At 52.1% G+C, this 15,000-nt stretch overlaps 1 protein-coding gene across 4 annotated transcripts in view; it reads left to right on the top strand.

Annotated features, from left to right (window-relative positions):
- The window catches only part of LOC112216522 (MAGUK p55 subfamily member 7-like), a 291,219-nt gene that overhangs the window by 254,537 nt on the left and 21,682 nt on the right, over nucleotides 1–15,000 (top strand). For all 4 annotated transcript variants that reach the window (XM_042299106.1, XM_042299107.1, XM_042299104.1 and 1 more), the window contains one exon: nucleotides 13,808–13,888. In XM_042299106.1, the coding sequence (XP_042155040.1) occupies nucleotides 13,808–13,888 (81 nt within the window). The remainder of the gene's footprint in view (nucleotides 1–13,807; nucleotides 13,889–15,000) is intronic.

Genomic DNA, 15,000 nt, shown 5'->3' with positions numbered 1-15,000 from the left:
ACACTCACACACTCACATACACACACATACACTCGCTCACATACACACACATACACTCACTCACATACACTCACTCACATACACACACTCACACATACACTCACATACACTCAGACATACATTCACATACACTCACTCACTCACATACACACACACACGCATACACTCACACACTCACACATACACTCACATACACTCACATACACACACATACACACACATACACACACATACACTCACACACACACACATACACACTCACACACTCACACATACACACATACATACACTCACACACTCACATACATCACATACACACACACACACATACACTACATACACACACATACACTCACATACACACATACACACATACACACACATACACTCACATACACACACATACACTCACATACACACACATACACTCACATACACACACACACACACACTCACATACACTCACACACACATATACACACACATACACACACATACACTCACTCACATACATTCACATACACACACATACACTCACATACACACACACACTCACATACACACACACATACACTCACACACACACACATACACTCACATACACACACACACACACACACATACACACTCACACTCACATACACACACACATACACACACATACACTCACACATACATTCACATACATTCACATACACACACATACACTCACATACACTCACACACTCACATACACTCACACACTCACATACACACACATACACACACACACACATCACATACACACACTCACATACACACACTCACATACACACACACACACACACACACACATACATCACATACACACACACACACTACACACACACACTCACATACACACACATACATACACACACATACACTCACTCACATACACACACATACACTCACTCACATACACTCACATACACTCACATACACTCACATACACTCACATACACTCACATACACTCACATACACTCACATACACGCAAATACACGCACATCACTAAAATACACACACATACACTCACATACACACACATACTCACATACATACACACTCACACACTCACATACACACACATACATACACACACATACTCGCTCACATACACACACATACACTCACTCACACACACTCACACATACACACACTCACACATACACTCACATACACTCACACATACATTCACATACACTCACTCACTCACATACACACACACACGCATACACTCACACACTCACACATACACTCACATACACACACACACACTCACTCACATACATTCACATACATTCACATGCACACACATACACTCACATACACTCACATACACTCACACATACACTCACACACTCACACATACACTCACATACCCACACACTCACATATACACTCACTCACATACACTCACATACACTCACATACACTCACATACATTCACATACATTCACATACACTCACATACATTCACATACACACACATACACTCACATACACTCACATACACACACATTCTTTATTTTATTTCACCTTTATTTAACCAGGTAGGCATGTTGAGAACAAGGATGGTCAGTTTTACAAGGGTATGTTTGGCAGCATGAGTGAAGGATGCTTTTTTGCGAAATAGGAAGCCAATTCTAGATTTAAATTTGGATTGGAGATGTTTGATGTGGGTCTGGAAGGAGAGTTTACAGTCTAACCAGACACCTAGGTATTTGTAGTTGTCCACGTATTCTAAGTCAGAGCCGTCCAGAGTAGTGATGTTGGACAGGCGGGCAGGTGCAGGCAGCGATCGGTTGAAGAGCATGCATTTAGTTTTACTTGTATTTAAGAGCAATTGGAGGCCACGGAAGGAGAGTTGTATGGCATTGAAGCTTGCCTGGAGGGTTGTTAACACAGTGTCCAAAGAAGGGCCAGAAGTATACAGAATGGTGTCGTCTGCGTAGAGGTGGATCAGAGGCTCACCAGCAGCAAGAGCGACATCATTGATGTATACAGAGAAGAGAGTCGGTCCAAGAATTGAACCCTGTGGCACCCCCATAGAGACTGCCAGAGGTCCGGACAGCAGACCCTCCAATTTGACACACTGAACTCTATCAGATAAGTAGTTGGTGAACCAGGCAAGGCAATCATTTGACAAACCAAGGCTGTCGAGTCTGCCGATGAGGATGTGGTGATTGACAGAGTCGAAAGCCTTGGCCAGATCAATGAATACGGCTGCACAGTAATCTTTCTTATCGATGGCGGTCAAGATATCGTTTAGGACCTTGAGCGTGGCTGAGGTGCACCCATGACCAGCTCTGAAACCAGATTGCATAGCAGAGAAGGTATGGTGAGATTCGAAATGGTCGGTAATCTGTTTGTTGACTTGGCTTTCGAAGACCTTAGAAAGGCAGGGTAGGATAGATATCTAGTTCTGTAGCAGTTTGGGTCAAGAGTGTCCCCCCCTTTGAAGAGGGGGATGACCGCAGCTGCTTTCCAATCTTTGGGAATCTCAGACGACACGAAAGAGAGGTTGAACAGGCTAGTAATAGGGGTGGCAACAATTTCGGCAGATAATTTTTAGAAAGAAAGGGTCCAGATTGTCTAGCCCGGCTGATTTGTCCAGATCCAGATTTTGCAGCTCTTTCAGAACATCAGCTGACTGGATTTGGGAGAAGGAGAAATGGGGAAGGCTTGGGTGAGTTGCTGTGGGGGGTGCAGTGCTGTTGACCGGGGTAGGAGTAGCCTGGTGGAAAAAGCATGGCCAGCCGTAGAAAAATGCTTTTTGAAATTCTCAATTATAGTGGATTTATCAGTGGTGACAGTGTTTCCTATCTTCAGTGCAGTGGGCAGCTGGGAGGAGGTGTTCTTATTCTCCATGGACTTTACAGTGTCCCAGAACTTTTTTGAGTTAGTGTTGCAGGAAGCAAATTTCTGCTTGAAAAAGCTAGCCTTGGCTTTTCTAACTGCCTGTGTATAATGGTTTCTAGCTTCCCTGGACAGCTGCATATCACAGGGGCTGTTTGACGCTAATGCAGAACGCCATAGGATGTTTTTGTGTTGGTTAAGGGCAGTCAGGTCTGGGGAGAACCAAGGGCTATATCTGTTCCTGGTTCTACATTTCTTGAATGGGGCATGCTTATTTAAGATGGTTAGGAAGGCATTTAAAAAAAATAACCAGGCATCCTCTACTGACGGGATGAGATCAATATCCTTCCAGGATACCCCGGCCAGGTCGATTAGAAAGGCCTGCTCGCTGAAGTGTTTCAGGGAGCGTTTGACAGTGATGAGTGGAGGTCGTTTGACCGCTGACCCATTACGGATGCAGGCAATGAGGCAGTGATCGCTGAGATCTTGGTTGAAGACAGCAGAGGTGTATTTAGAGGGCAAGTTGGTTAGGATGATATCTATGAGGGTGCCCGTGTTTAAGGCTTTGGGGAGGTACCTGGTAGGTTCATTGATAATTTGTGTGAGATTGAGGGCATCAAGCTTAGATTGTAGGATGGCTGGGGTGTTAAGCATGTTCCAGTTTAGGTCGCCTAGCAGCACGAGCTCTGAAGATAGATGGGGGGCAATCAGTTCACATATGGTGTCCAGAGCACATCTGGGGGCAGAGGGTGGTCTATAGCAGGCAGCAACGGTGAGAGACTTGTTTTTAGAGAGGTGGATTTTTAAAAGTAGAAGTTCAAATTGTTTGGGTACAGACCTGGATAGTAGGACAGAACTCTGCAGGCTATCTTTGCAGTAGATTGCAACACCGCCCCCTTTGGCAGTTCTATCTCTTCTGAAAATGTTGTAGTTTGGGATGAAAATGTCCGAATTTTTGGTGGTCTTCCTAAGCCAGGATTCAGACACAGCTAGAACATCCGGGTTGGCAGAGTGTGCTAAAGCAGTGAATAAAACAAACTTAGGGAGCAGGCTTCTGATGTTAACATGCATGAAACCAAGGCTATTACGGTTACAGAAGTCATCAAAAGAGAGTGCCTGGGGAATAGGAGTTGAGCTAGGCACTGCAGGGCCTGGATTCACCTCTACATCACCAGAGGAAAAGAGGAGGAGTAGGATAAGGGTATGGCTAAAAGCAATAAGAATTGGTCGTCTAGAACATCTGGAACAGAGAGTAAAAGGAGGTTTCTGGGGGCGATAAAATAGCTTCAAGGTATAATGTACAGATAAAGGTATGGTAGGATGGGAATACAGTGGACGTAAACCTAGGTATTAAGTGATGATGAGAGAGATATTGTCTCTAGAAACATCATTGAAACCAGGAGATGTCATCGCATGTGTGGGTGGTGGAACTAATAGGTTGGATTAGGTATAGTGAGCAGGACTAGAGGCTCTACAGTGAAATAGGCCAATAAACACTAACCAGAGCAGCAATGGACAAGGCATATTGACATTAAGGAGAGGCATGCTTAGTCGAGTGATCATAAGGGTCCAGTTAGTAGTGAGGTTGGTTGGGGTCACGGTGATTTAGACAGCTAGCCGGGCCATCGGTAGCAAGCTAGCATAGGATGGAGGTCTGTTATTAGCCACCTCGTGCGTTTCCGTCGGTAGGATTAGTGGGGTTCCGTGTGGTAGAGGGGATGAATCCAATTTGCAAAAAAACAAAACAAAAAAACAATAGATATAGTTATAGAGGCCCAAGAAAGAAAAAATATTGTCCAATAGGTCTATTCAGATAGCAGCCGATAAGACAGCTAACGGTTAGCGGACCGCAGATGGGCGTTCAGGTAACGTCGCGACGGAGGAGCCAGCCGGATAACTCCTTCGGGTAGATCACGTCGGTAGTCCAGTTGTGAAGGCCCTGTGGGGCTCAACGTTGGCAGTAAAACGGGTCCGGATAGGTGATTGTAGCCCAGGAGTGACTGATGGAACTCTTCAGCTGGCTAGCTCCGGAATAATTGATGTTTGCTCCGGAATCAAGAAAGCCGATAGTCACACGGATAGCAAGCTAGCTGCGAGATCCAGGAATAAATGTACACACACATACACTCACATACACACACATACATACATACACACACATACACTCACTCACATACACACACATACACTCACATACACACACATACACTCACATACACACACATACACTCACATACACACACATACACCCACATGCACTCACATACATACACATACACCCACATGCACTCACATACATACACATACACCCACATGCACTCACATACATACACATACACTCACATACACACACATACATACACTCACTCACATACACACACATACACTCACATACACACACACCCACATACACACACATAAACCCACATGCACTCACATACATACACATACACATACATACACTCACATACACATACACTCACATACACACACATACACCCACATACACTCACATACACTCACATACACACAAGAAAGATCACTGGAGTGTCCAACGTCCCTCTAGTTGTTTATCCATCTACGTGGATGAAAAGGAATGTAAAAATGATCTCCAACGAACAAAGTAGACCCTGTACTCTCCTCACTCTTATTAGAATGAATGTGGACCACAGAGAGATCGGATTTCAAAAGATGAAACAATATGTTTATCTGTTTTTAAAAATTTGTATTCGTTTCCAGGCATGGTTCGTAGTAGTGTGAAATGGCCTTAGGATAGTGTTCCACATATAGTTGTTATCATAGCCTTGTTGGACTCAACAGTGCAGGGTTAAGGTCTGGTTGGAGGAGGCTGAAGTTACCCTTGTCTGGCTGGCTGGGTGGTGGAGGTTGGATAGGACTCACAGCGTCCACATCGCCCCTCCTCTCCCCCTCAGCTCTAACGCTATGTGATGTGCTCTGCGTTTGGCCTGGAAGTTATTAAGCTCCAGATATTAAAGGCTGTTTCTCTAATGAGGGCAGTAATGCAGTCTGACACTTTTACTGGCACTGCAACCTGCCTGAGGAGAGGAGGGCAAGAGCACCGACCCACCACACCGCGCTCCCTCCCAGAGGAGGGAGAGAGCACCGACCCACCACACCGCGCTCCCTCCCAGAGGAGGGAGAGAGCACCGACCCACCACACCGCGCTCCCTCCCAGAGGAGGGAGAGAGCACCGACCCACCACACCGCGCTCCCTCCCAGAGGAGGGAGAGAGCACCGACCCACCACACCGCGCTCCCTCCCAGAGGAGGGAGAGAGGGAGACTCAATATAACACAATACACTACCAATCAAGTATAATTCAGAAACAGTTGCAAAGAAATATGCTTTTTTATGGTGCCGTTTTGTTTTATAAGGTCAACATTGTATTGGAGATTGTTAAAAACAAACAATGCACAAAAGAACAAGCCTGTTTGTTTCTGCTAGTTCACAACGTCCCACCCCAGTGTGTTCTTTACCCCAGGTTATATGGGCCTCACAGGCAACGTGTGTGTTGTCCTCCACCGTACATCAGACGCAGAGGTAGTGAGAGGCTTGGGTCCCAAATGGCACCTTATTCCCTTCCCTCTGTAGTGCACTACTTTTGACCAGTGCCCAGCAGCACTATATAGGGCAAAGTGTGACATTTAGGACACAGCCAGAGAAAGAGCGAGACCGAGAGAACGCCTGCTGGCGAGGGAACGATGTAGAAGGTGAGAATAGTTTAATGAGAGCTGTAAAAGTGTAAGGGAGCGTGAGCTGTTTGTCATCCCACGGCGAGGTGCTCGTGGCTGGGCCTGACGCTGCCGGGAAGAAGGGCCAACAACCACTGAAACGGCTGCTCCGCTCTGCCTCCCGACAAACAACGTGCTTGAACTAAAAACTATTCCCTATGGTGCCTGGTGTGAAGTAGTGCGGTGTAAAGTAGTGCACTATAAAGGAATATAGGGTGCCATTTAGGCCACTAGACTTGTGGCTGGGAGCAGCCTGCTCCTCTGTCTTGATGTTGCTCCGCTCCAGCGCCTTTAACACCTACAACAACACGCTGGAGCACCGCTGACACGCACGTCCTTCTTTAAACAGCACAGTCACATTCCTTGTGGTCTCTCGAAACACATTTTACAAGTGAAATCCCTTTCCTGATCTTAATAAATCAACACGGAGGAGAGGGTCAAGACCCCATTTGGACTTGTTCTCTGAAAACTCTCCTGAAAGATTGATTGCTGTCTTCACGCGGCCATGTGCTGTTTATGTGAGACGGCGACCGCAGTTCGCTTTTTCCCCCACATTTTTGGGGGTCTTTTTTAACATGGAGAGTGGAGGACACTGAATATGCTGAGGAAACAGCTTTTATCACTTACAGGGACCTTGTGATGGAGAGGACATGTGTGGCCGAGCGTTAAACTGCTGTAGGGCTGTCTCAAATGGCACGCGCGTGTGTGTACTTGTTTTGGAGAGAGACTTTATCCTTCAGGAAGAGACTCTGCTCTCTCTCACTCTGTTACTATCTCACACACACACCCACACACACACACACACACACACTTAAAGGCAGTCTTTGTTCACACCTGTTTATCAGAGCAGCTTAAAATCTCTCTGAAAGGATGGACAGGAGGTGAAAGGTGAACACACCAGATAGGACAGACAGACAGACATGATGACTAATGTCTAACAGTACAGCATTTGTGTTCAACCTCCGCTTATAACCCAAACCTCCCTCTTTTTCCAGCTCCTCCACACCACTGAGTGAACTCAATGTCCATTTGTTTTAGATGGCGGCCTGCTAGACACATTTACCTGCAAAAATTAATTTCCAATAGGGCCCGATGCATTCGTAGCGCCTTCCCAGAACGACAAGCATGTCAGGAATTCCATCAACCCTGCCTTTTTGCCATTCTACCGGCAGATTGTCGGGAGCTGTGGGGCTTCCTGCCGCTGTAACGCTTCTAGAACCAGGGGCGTGGAACCTTGTACTTCCGTAATTGATTCTTGTCCACACACACTACAAGACATCGATACAAAGTCAGTTTGAATTAGCCTCATATATCAGCCTGGTCACTCCTGCTGATGTTATATGCTATAGGTTTCTGGCTGGAGACGGGGGAGCCTGGGAGAGGGGAGAGGAGGGAGCGCCAGCGTTTGTGTTTTGGAAAAGTTGCAAGGATCTAGAGCCGCAGACAAATCAATAGCGCATTACTTCTCCCTCTCCCCCCTCCTTCTCTCTCCCTCTCCCCTCTCCCTCTCCCCCCCTCCCTCTCCCCCTCCCTCTCTCTCCCTCTCCCCTCTCCCTCTCCCCCTCCCTCTCTCTCCCCTCTCTCCCTCTCCCCCTCTCTCCCTCTCCCCCCCTCCCTCTCTCTCCCTCTCCCCCTCCCTCTCTCTCCCTCTCCCCCCCTCCCTCTCTCCCTCTCCCTCTCCCCCTCCCTCTCTCTCCCTCTCCCCCCTCCCTCTCTCTCCCTCTCCCCCCCCCTCTCTCTCCCTCTCCCCCCCTCCCTCGCTCTCCCTCTCCCCCTCCCTCCAGTAGATGTGATGGAAAACCCAGCTGCCCACTGAGATGGATCCTTGTTGATTTTTCAGGCTGTTCAGGGAAACACAACAAAGTGTTCTTTAGGCCTGTTGGTGCTGCACTCCTCCCATTCCCTCACTCCTCTCCTCCTCCCACTCCCTCACTCCTCTCCTCTTTTTCTCCTCCTCCCACTCCCTCGTTCCTCTTCTCCCTTTCTTCTCCTCCCACTCCTCCCTTTCTCCTCCTCCCACTCCCTCATTCCTCTTTCCTCCTCCTTTCCTCCTCCTCACTCCTCTCCTCCATTTCTCCTCCTCCCACTCCCTCATTCTCCTCCTTTCTCCTCCTCCTCTCATCCTCCCACTCCTCCTCCCTTTCTCCTCCTCCTCCTCCCACTCCCTCACTCCTCTCCTCCTCCCACCCCTCCTCCTCTCCTCCACCACCGTCTCAATCCTCTCCTCCACCACCGTCTCCTCCTCCCACTCCCTCCTCCCACTCCACCACACGTCACTCCTCTCCTCCTCCCAATCTCCCTCCCACTCCTCTCCTCTCCCACTTTTCTCCTCCTCCCACTCCCTCATTCCTCTCCTCCTTTTCTCCTCCTCCCACTCCTCCTTTCTCCTCCTCCCACTCCCTCATTCCATTCCTCCTTTCTCCTCCTCCCTCTCCTCCTCCCCTCCCTCACTCCTCTCCTCCTCCACCGTCTCAATCCTCTCCTCCTCCACTCCCTCACTCCTCTCCTCCTCCACTCCTGTAGGGCTGTCCTCTCCTCCTCCCACCCTCCTCTCCTCCTCTCCTCCACCACCGTCTCAATCCTCTCCTCCTCCCACTCCCTCACTCCTCTCCTCCTCCCACTCCCTCCACATCTCCTCCTTTTCTCCTCCCACTCCCTCATTCCTCTCCTCCCTCCATCCTCCCTCACTCCCTCACCCTCCTCCCCACTCCTCCCTCCTCCCACCCCTCCCTCACTCCTCCTCCTCCTCCCACTCCCTCCTCCCTTTCTCCTCCTCCACCCTCCTCCCCTCACTCTCCTCTCCTCCTCACTCCTCTCCTCCTCCCACTCCCTCACTCCCTCTCCTCCTCCTCCTCCTCCCCACTCCCTCCCTCACCCCTCTCCTCCTTTTCTCCTCCTCCCACTCCCTCACTCCTCTCCTCCTCCTCCTCCCACACCCTCCTCCTTTCTCTCCTCCTCCTCCCACTCCCTCACTCCTCTCCTCACCACCCCTCCACCTCCCTCCTCTCCTCCTCCTCCACCACTCCTCTCATTCCTCCTCCTCCTCCCCCCCTCATTCTCCTCTCCTCCTCCTCCTCCTCCTCCTCCCACTCCTCTCCTCCCTCCCCCACCTCCCCTCCCTCCCCACTCCCTCCTCCTCCCACTCCCTCCCACCTCTCCTCCTTTTCTCCTCCTCCCACTCTCCTCCTCCCTCCTCTCCTCCTCCCACTCCTCACACCTCTCCTCCTTTTCTCCTCCTCCCACTCCCTCATTCCATCCTCTCCTCCTCCCACTCCCTCACCTCTCCTCCACCACCGTCTCCTCCTCTCCTCCTCCACTCCCTCACTCCTCTCCTCCTCCCACTTCCCCTCACCCTCCACTCCTCTCCTCCCTCCGTCTCAATCTTTCTCCTCCTCCCACTCCCTCACTCCTCTCCTCCCTCCCCTCACTCCTCTCCTCCCTCCCACTCCTCACACCTCCCTCCTCCTCCTCCCTCCCTCACTCCTCTCCTCCTCTCCCTCCACTCTCTCCTCTCCTCCTCCCACTCCCTCACTCCTCTCCTCCTCCCACTCCTCACTCCCTCCATCCCCTCTCTTTCTCTCCTCCCTCCTCCCACTCCCTCATTCCTCTCCTCCTCCCTCCTCCCTCCTCACCTCTCCTCCTTTCTCCTCCTCCCACTCCCCTCATCCCTCCTCCTCCTCCCTCCTCCTCCCCTCCCTCATCCTCCTCCTCCCACTCCCTCACCTCCTCCTTTCTCCTCCCTCCCTCCACCCTCCTTTCTCCTCCTCCCTCCCTCCTCCCACTCCCTCCTCCTCTCCTCCACCACCGTCTCAATCCTCCTCCTCCTCCCCTCCCACTCCTCTCCTCCTCCCTCCTCCTTTTCTCCTCCTCCCACTCCCTCATTCCTCTCCTCCCCTTTCTCCTCCTCCCACTCCTCCCTTTCTCCTCCTCCCACTCCCTCATTCCATCCTCCTTTCTCCTCCTCCCTCACTCCTCTCCACTCCTCTCCTCCACCACCGTCTCAATCCTCTCCTCCTCCTCCACTCCATCACTCCTCTCCTCCACCACCGTCTCAATCCTCTCCTCCTCCCCTCCCTCCTCCTCTCCTCCTCCCACTCCCTCACACCTCTCCTCCTTTTCTCCTCCTCTCCCTCCTCCTCTCCTCCTCCTCCCACTCCCTCACACCTCTCCTCCTTTTCTCCTCCTCCTCCTCCCTCCCCCTCCCTCCTCTCCTCCTCTCCTCCTCCCACTCCCTCATTCCTCTCCTCCCTTTCTCCTCCTCCCACTCCCTCATCCTCTCCTCCCCCACTCCTCACTCCTCCTCCTCCCACCCTCACCCTCTCCTCCTCTCCTCCTCCCACTCCCCTCTCCTCCTCCCACTCCCTCACATCTCCTCCTCCTCCTCCACTCCCTCTCCTCTCCTCTCTCCTCCTCCCACTCCCTCATTCCACTCCTCCCACTCCCACCTCCTCTCCTCCTCCCAGTCCCCACTCCTCCCTCCACCACCGTCCCTCCTCTCCTCCTCCACCGTCTCAATCCTCTCCTCCTCCCAGTCCCCTCCCTCCTCCCACTCTTCCTCCTCCCTTTCTCCTCCTCCCACTCCTCCCTCTCCTCCCACTCCCTCATTCCCTCCTCCCTTTCTCCTCCTCCCTCCTCCTCCCCCTCCCCTCTCCTCCTCCACCACCGTCTCAATCCTCTCCCTCCTCCTCACTCCTCCTCCATCATCTCCTCCACCACCGTCTCACTCCTCTCCTCCTCCCACTCTCCCTCTCCTCCTCCTCCTCCCTCACACCTCTCCTCCTTTTCTCCTCCTCCTCCTCCTCTCTCCTCCTCCCACTCCCTCATTCCTCTCCTCCCTTTCTTCTCCTCCCTCCCTCCCTCCCTTTCTCCTCCTCCCACTCCCTCATTCCACTCCTCCTTTCCCCTCCTCCCTCTCCTCCTCCCTCCTCCTCCCTCCACTCTCAATCCTCCTCCACTCCCTCACTCCTCTCTCACCATCCTCTCCTCCTCCCACTCTTCTCCTCCTCCCAGTCCTCCTCCTCCCACTCTTCTCCTCCCTCCACTCTTCTCCTCCTCCCACTCCCTCTTCCTCCTCCTTTCTCCTCCTCCCCCTCATCCTCCTCCCTCCTCCTCTCCTCCTCCCACTCCCTCACTCCTCCCTCCCCCACTCCTCACTCCTCTCCTCCTCCCACTCCCTCACTCCTCTCCTCCACCACCGTCTCAATCCTCTCCTCCTCCCACTCCCTCACTCCTCTCCTCCTCCCACTCCCTCACTCCTCTCCTCCTTTTCTCCTCCTCCCACTCCCTCATTCCTCTCCTCCCTTTCTCCTCCTCCCACTCCTCCCTTTCTCCTCCTCCCACTCCCTCATTCCACTCCTCCCTTTCCACTCCTCCCTCTCCTCCTCCCACTCCCTCACTCCTCTCCTCCACCACCGTCTCAATCCTCTCCTCCTCCCACTCCCTCACACCTCTCCTCCTCTCCTCCTCCCACTCCCTCACACCTCTCCTCCTTTTCTCCTCCTCCCACTCCCTCATTCCTCTCCTCCTTTCTCTCCTCCCACTCCCTCCTCCTCTCCTCCTCCCACTCCCTCCTCCTCCCTCCTCCTCCCTCACACCTCTCCTCCTTTTCTCCTCCTCCCACTCCCTCATTCCTCTCCTCCTTTCTCCTCCTCCTCCCTCATTCCACTCCTCCTTTCCCTCCTCCCTCTCCTCCTCCCACTCCCTCACTCCTCTCCTACACCACCATCTCCTCCTCTCCTCCACCACCGTCTCAATCCTCTCTCCTCCCCACTCCCTCACTCCTCTCCTCCTCCCACTCCCTCACTCCTCTCCTCCACCCTCCTTTTCTCCTCCCCTCATTCCTCTCTCCTTTCCCTCCTCCACTCCTCCCTCACTCCCTCTTCCTCCTCCCACTCTCCTCCTCCCTCTCCTCCTCCCACCCCTCACTCCTCTCCTCCTCCTCCCTCCTCCTCTCCTCCACCACCGTCTCAATCCTCTCCTCCTCCCACTCCCTCACTCCTCCTCCTCCCACCCCACTCCCTCACTCCTCCCACCACCTCCTCCCTCTCCTCCTCCACCACCGTCTCAATCTCTCCTCCTCCCACCCTCACTCCTCCCTCCTCCCACTCCCTCTCCTCCTCCCACTCCCTCACACCTCCCTCCTTTCCCTCCTCCTCCACTCCCTCCTCCTCTCTCCTCCCACTCCCTCACACCTCTCCTCCTTTTCTCCTCCTCCCACTCCCTCACTCCTCTCCTCCTCCCACTCCCTCACACCTCTCCTCCTCCCACTCCCTCACACCTCTTCTCCTTTTCTCCTCCTCCCACTCCCTCATTCCTCTCCTCCCTTTCTCCTCCTCCCACTCCCTCCCTCACTCCTCTCCTCCTCCCACTCCCTCACACCTCACACCTCCTCCTTTTCTCCTCCCTCCCACTCCCTCATTCCTCTCCTCCCTTTCTCCTCCTCCCACTCCCTCACTCTTCTCCTCCTCCCACTCCCTCACTCATATCCTTTCCTCCTCCTCTCACTCCTCCTCCTCTCACTCCCTCACTCATCTCCTTTTCTTCTCCTCCCTCCCTCCCTCACTCCTCTCCTTCTCCCTCTCCCCTCCTCCTCCCACTCCCTCACTCATCTCCTCCTCCCACTCCCTCACTTCTCTCACTCCTCTCCTCCTCCCACTCCCTGACTCCTCTCCTCCTTTTCTCCTCCTCTCACTCCCTCACTCCTCTCCTCCTCCCACTCCCCTACCTCTACCTCTCCCTCACTCCTCTCCTCCTTTTCTCCTCCTCTCACTACACCTCAGTCATATTTACAGTAGTGAGAGCACAGAGGTCTCAGTCAGTGACTTTCACAGTCTGGCCCTCTCAGTTCCAAGCATGGATGGACTTAGCCAAGGTGTGTGTGTTTGTGTGTGTGTATGCACGTGTGTGTGTGCCTGGGTCTGTAAACACCATCACACATTTATCAGTGTCTCTCATTGGCGTATGGGATGGAAACAATTCCGCTCTGCTGCGTCCCATCCTGGACCAGACCTGGCCTCCACACTGCCTTGCTCCTCTGGCCCGGCCTCTATCTCGCCCACCTTTGTTAAGGGGAGGCGGTGATGAATGCATGACTGATGTTGCTTTAATGATGCTTTAACTCTCTCTCTCTGTCCTGCTTTCTCTCTCGCTCTCACTCTCTCTCTATCGCTCTCTCTAGGTCCCACAGGGGTAGGTCTGAATGAGCTGAAAAGGAAACTGCTGATCTCTGACCCCCAACACTTCAGTGTGACTGTGCCACGTAAGTCTACCTGACCCGTACACTAGACCAGACTGGTGGGGGGGTGTGGGTGGTGTGTGTCTAATGGAGACTGAACCTCTCTCCCAGACCAGGAGGGAGTCGTGGACTGTGTTAGGGGGTAGTCAGTCTGAGTTTAAACCTCCTCTCATCTCCATATGTTTCTGATCCTTATATTGATGCTTTTAGGGTCTGAAGTAGACATTTGGTTTCCTCAGTCTCCTCTACAATCCACAGACGGACAGACAGGAGTGAGACAGACAGACATACAGACAGACACTAGGTGAACTGTTGTCAGGTGCTCAGCAGGACGGATGCTCCTGTCTTTGGAATGAATAAATAGTAGAAGCTCTGGTCTGTATCAGATGGTTATGGAGACCAGTTACTCTGGGTGCATGCCAAATGACACCCAGTCCCCTATGTAGTGCACTTCTTTTGAACAGATCCAATATGGAATAGGGTGCCATTTGGGATGTACACTCTGACTGCATTCCCACAGGGAGCTGAACCCTCATACACAATGTCTGGTACTGCATTTACACTGAAAACAGATTGGCTGTACACGGGCACAGAAATGTAAACCTATCAGGTGCCAGGTTAGATTGTCACTAAACGGAGGCCAAATGCCCCCCGTGATTTTAACTGGTAAGAAATCATCCATCACCCTGGATAAATGATGTTTAGCTTTCTGCTTCCAGTTTTTTGTTGTTGCCTTCGTGGGTGTTGGTAAGGGTGAAGGTCCATAGACCCATGCATAGACTCACACTCACAAACACGGAGCTGTCTGGGGGTGACTAGCATTAAGACGTTGCTCTCAGACTGTGCGTCTCAAGGCCCACAAACACACACTCCTGTCACACACACACACACCCTCCTTCTCTCTCTCTCACACACACACACACACACACACACACACACACACACACTGGACCCAGGCGAGTGGAGGGGTTCTCCTCCTGACTGTGTAATTGTCTGTTTATCGTGGGCCACATGACAGGCCCAGAGCGATGGAGGAACTGCTTTATTTTCTACCTCCTGAAGAAATGCCATTCCACTGCCTCATGTTTTGGCACCAGCTCCACGCTCCCTTCCTTTCCCCCCTGCCCTCTCCACCC

Source organism: Oncorhynchus tshawytscha, linkage group LG16 (assembly GCF_018296145.1).
Source record: "Oncorhynchus tshawytscha isolate Ot180627B linkage group LG16, Otsh_v2.0, whole genome shotgun sequence".
NCBI classification, from domain to species: Eukaryota; Metazoa; Chordata; class Actinopteri; order Salmoniformes; family Salmonidae; genus Oncorhynchus; species Oncorhynchus tshawytscha.
Note: the sequence above shows the minus strand (reverse complement) of the source record. Positions and strands in the feature narration are given on the sequence as shown.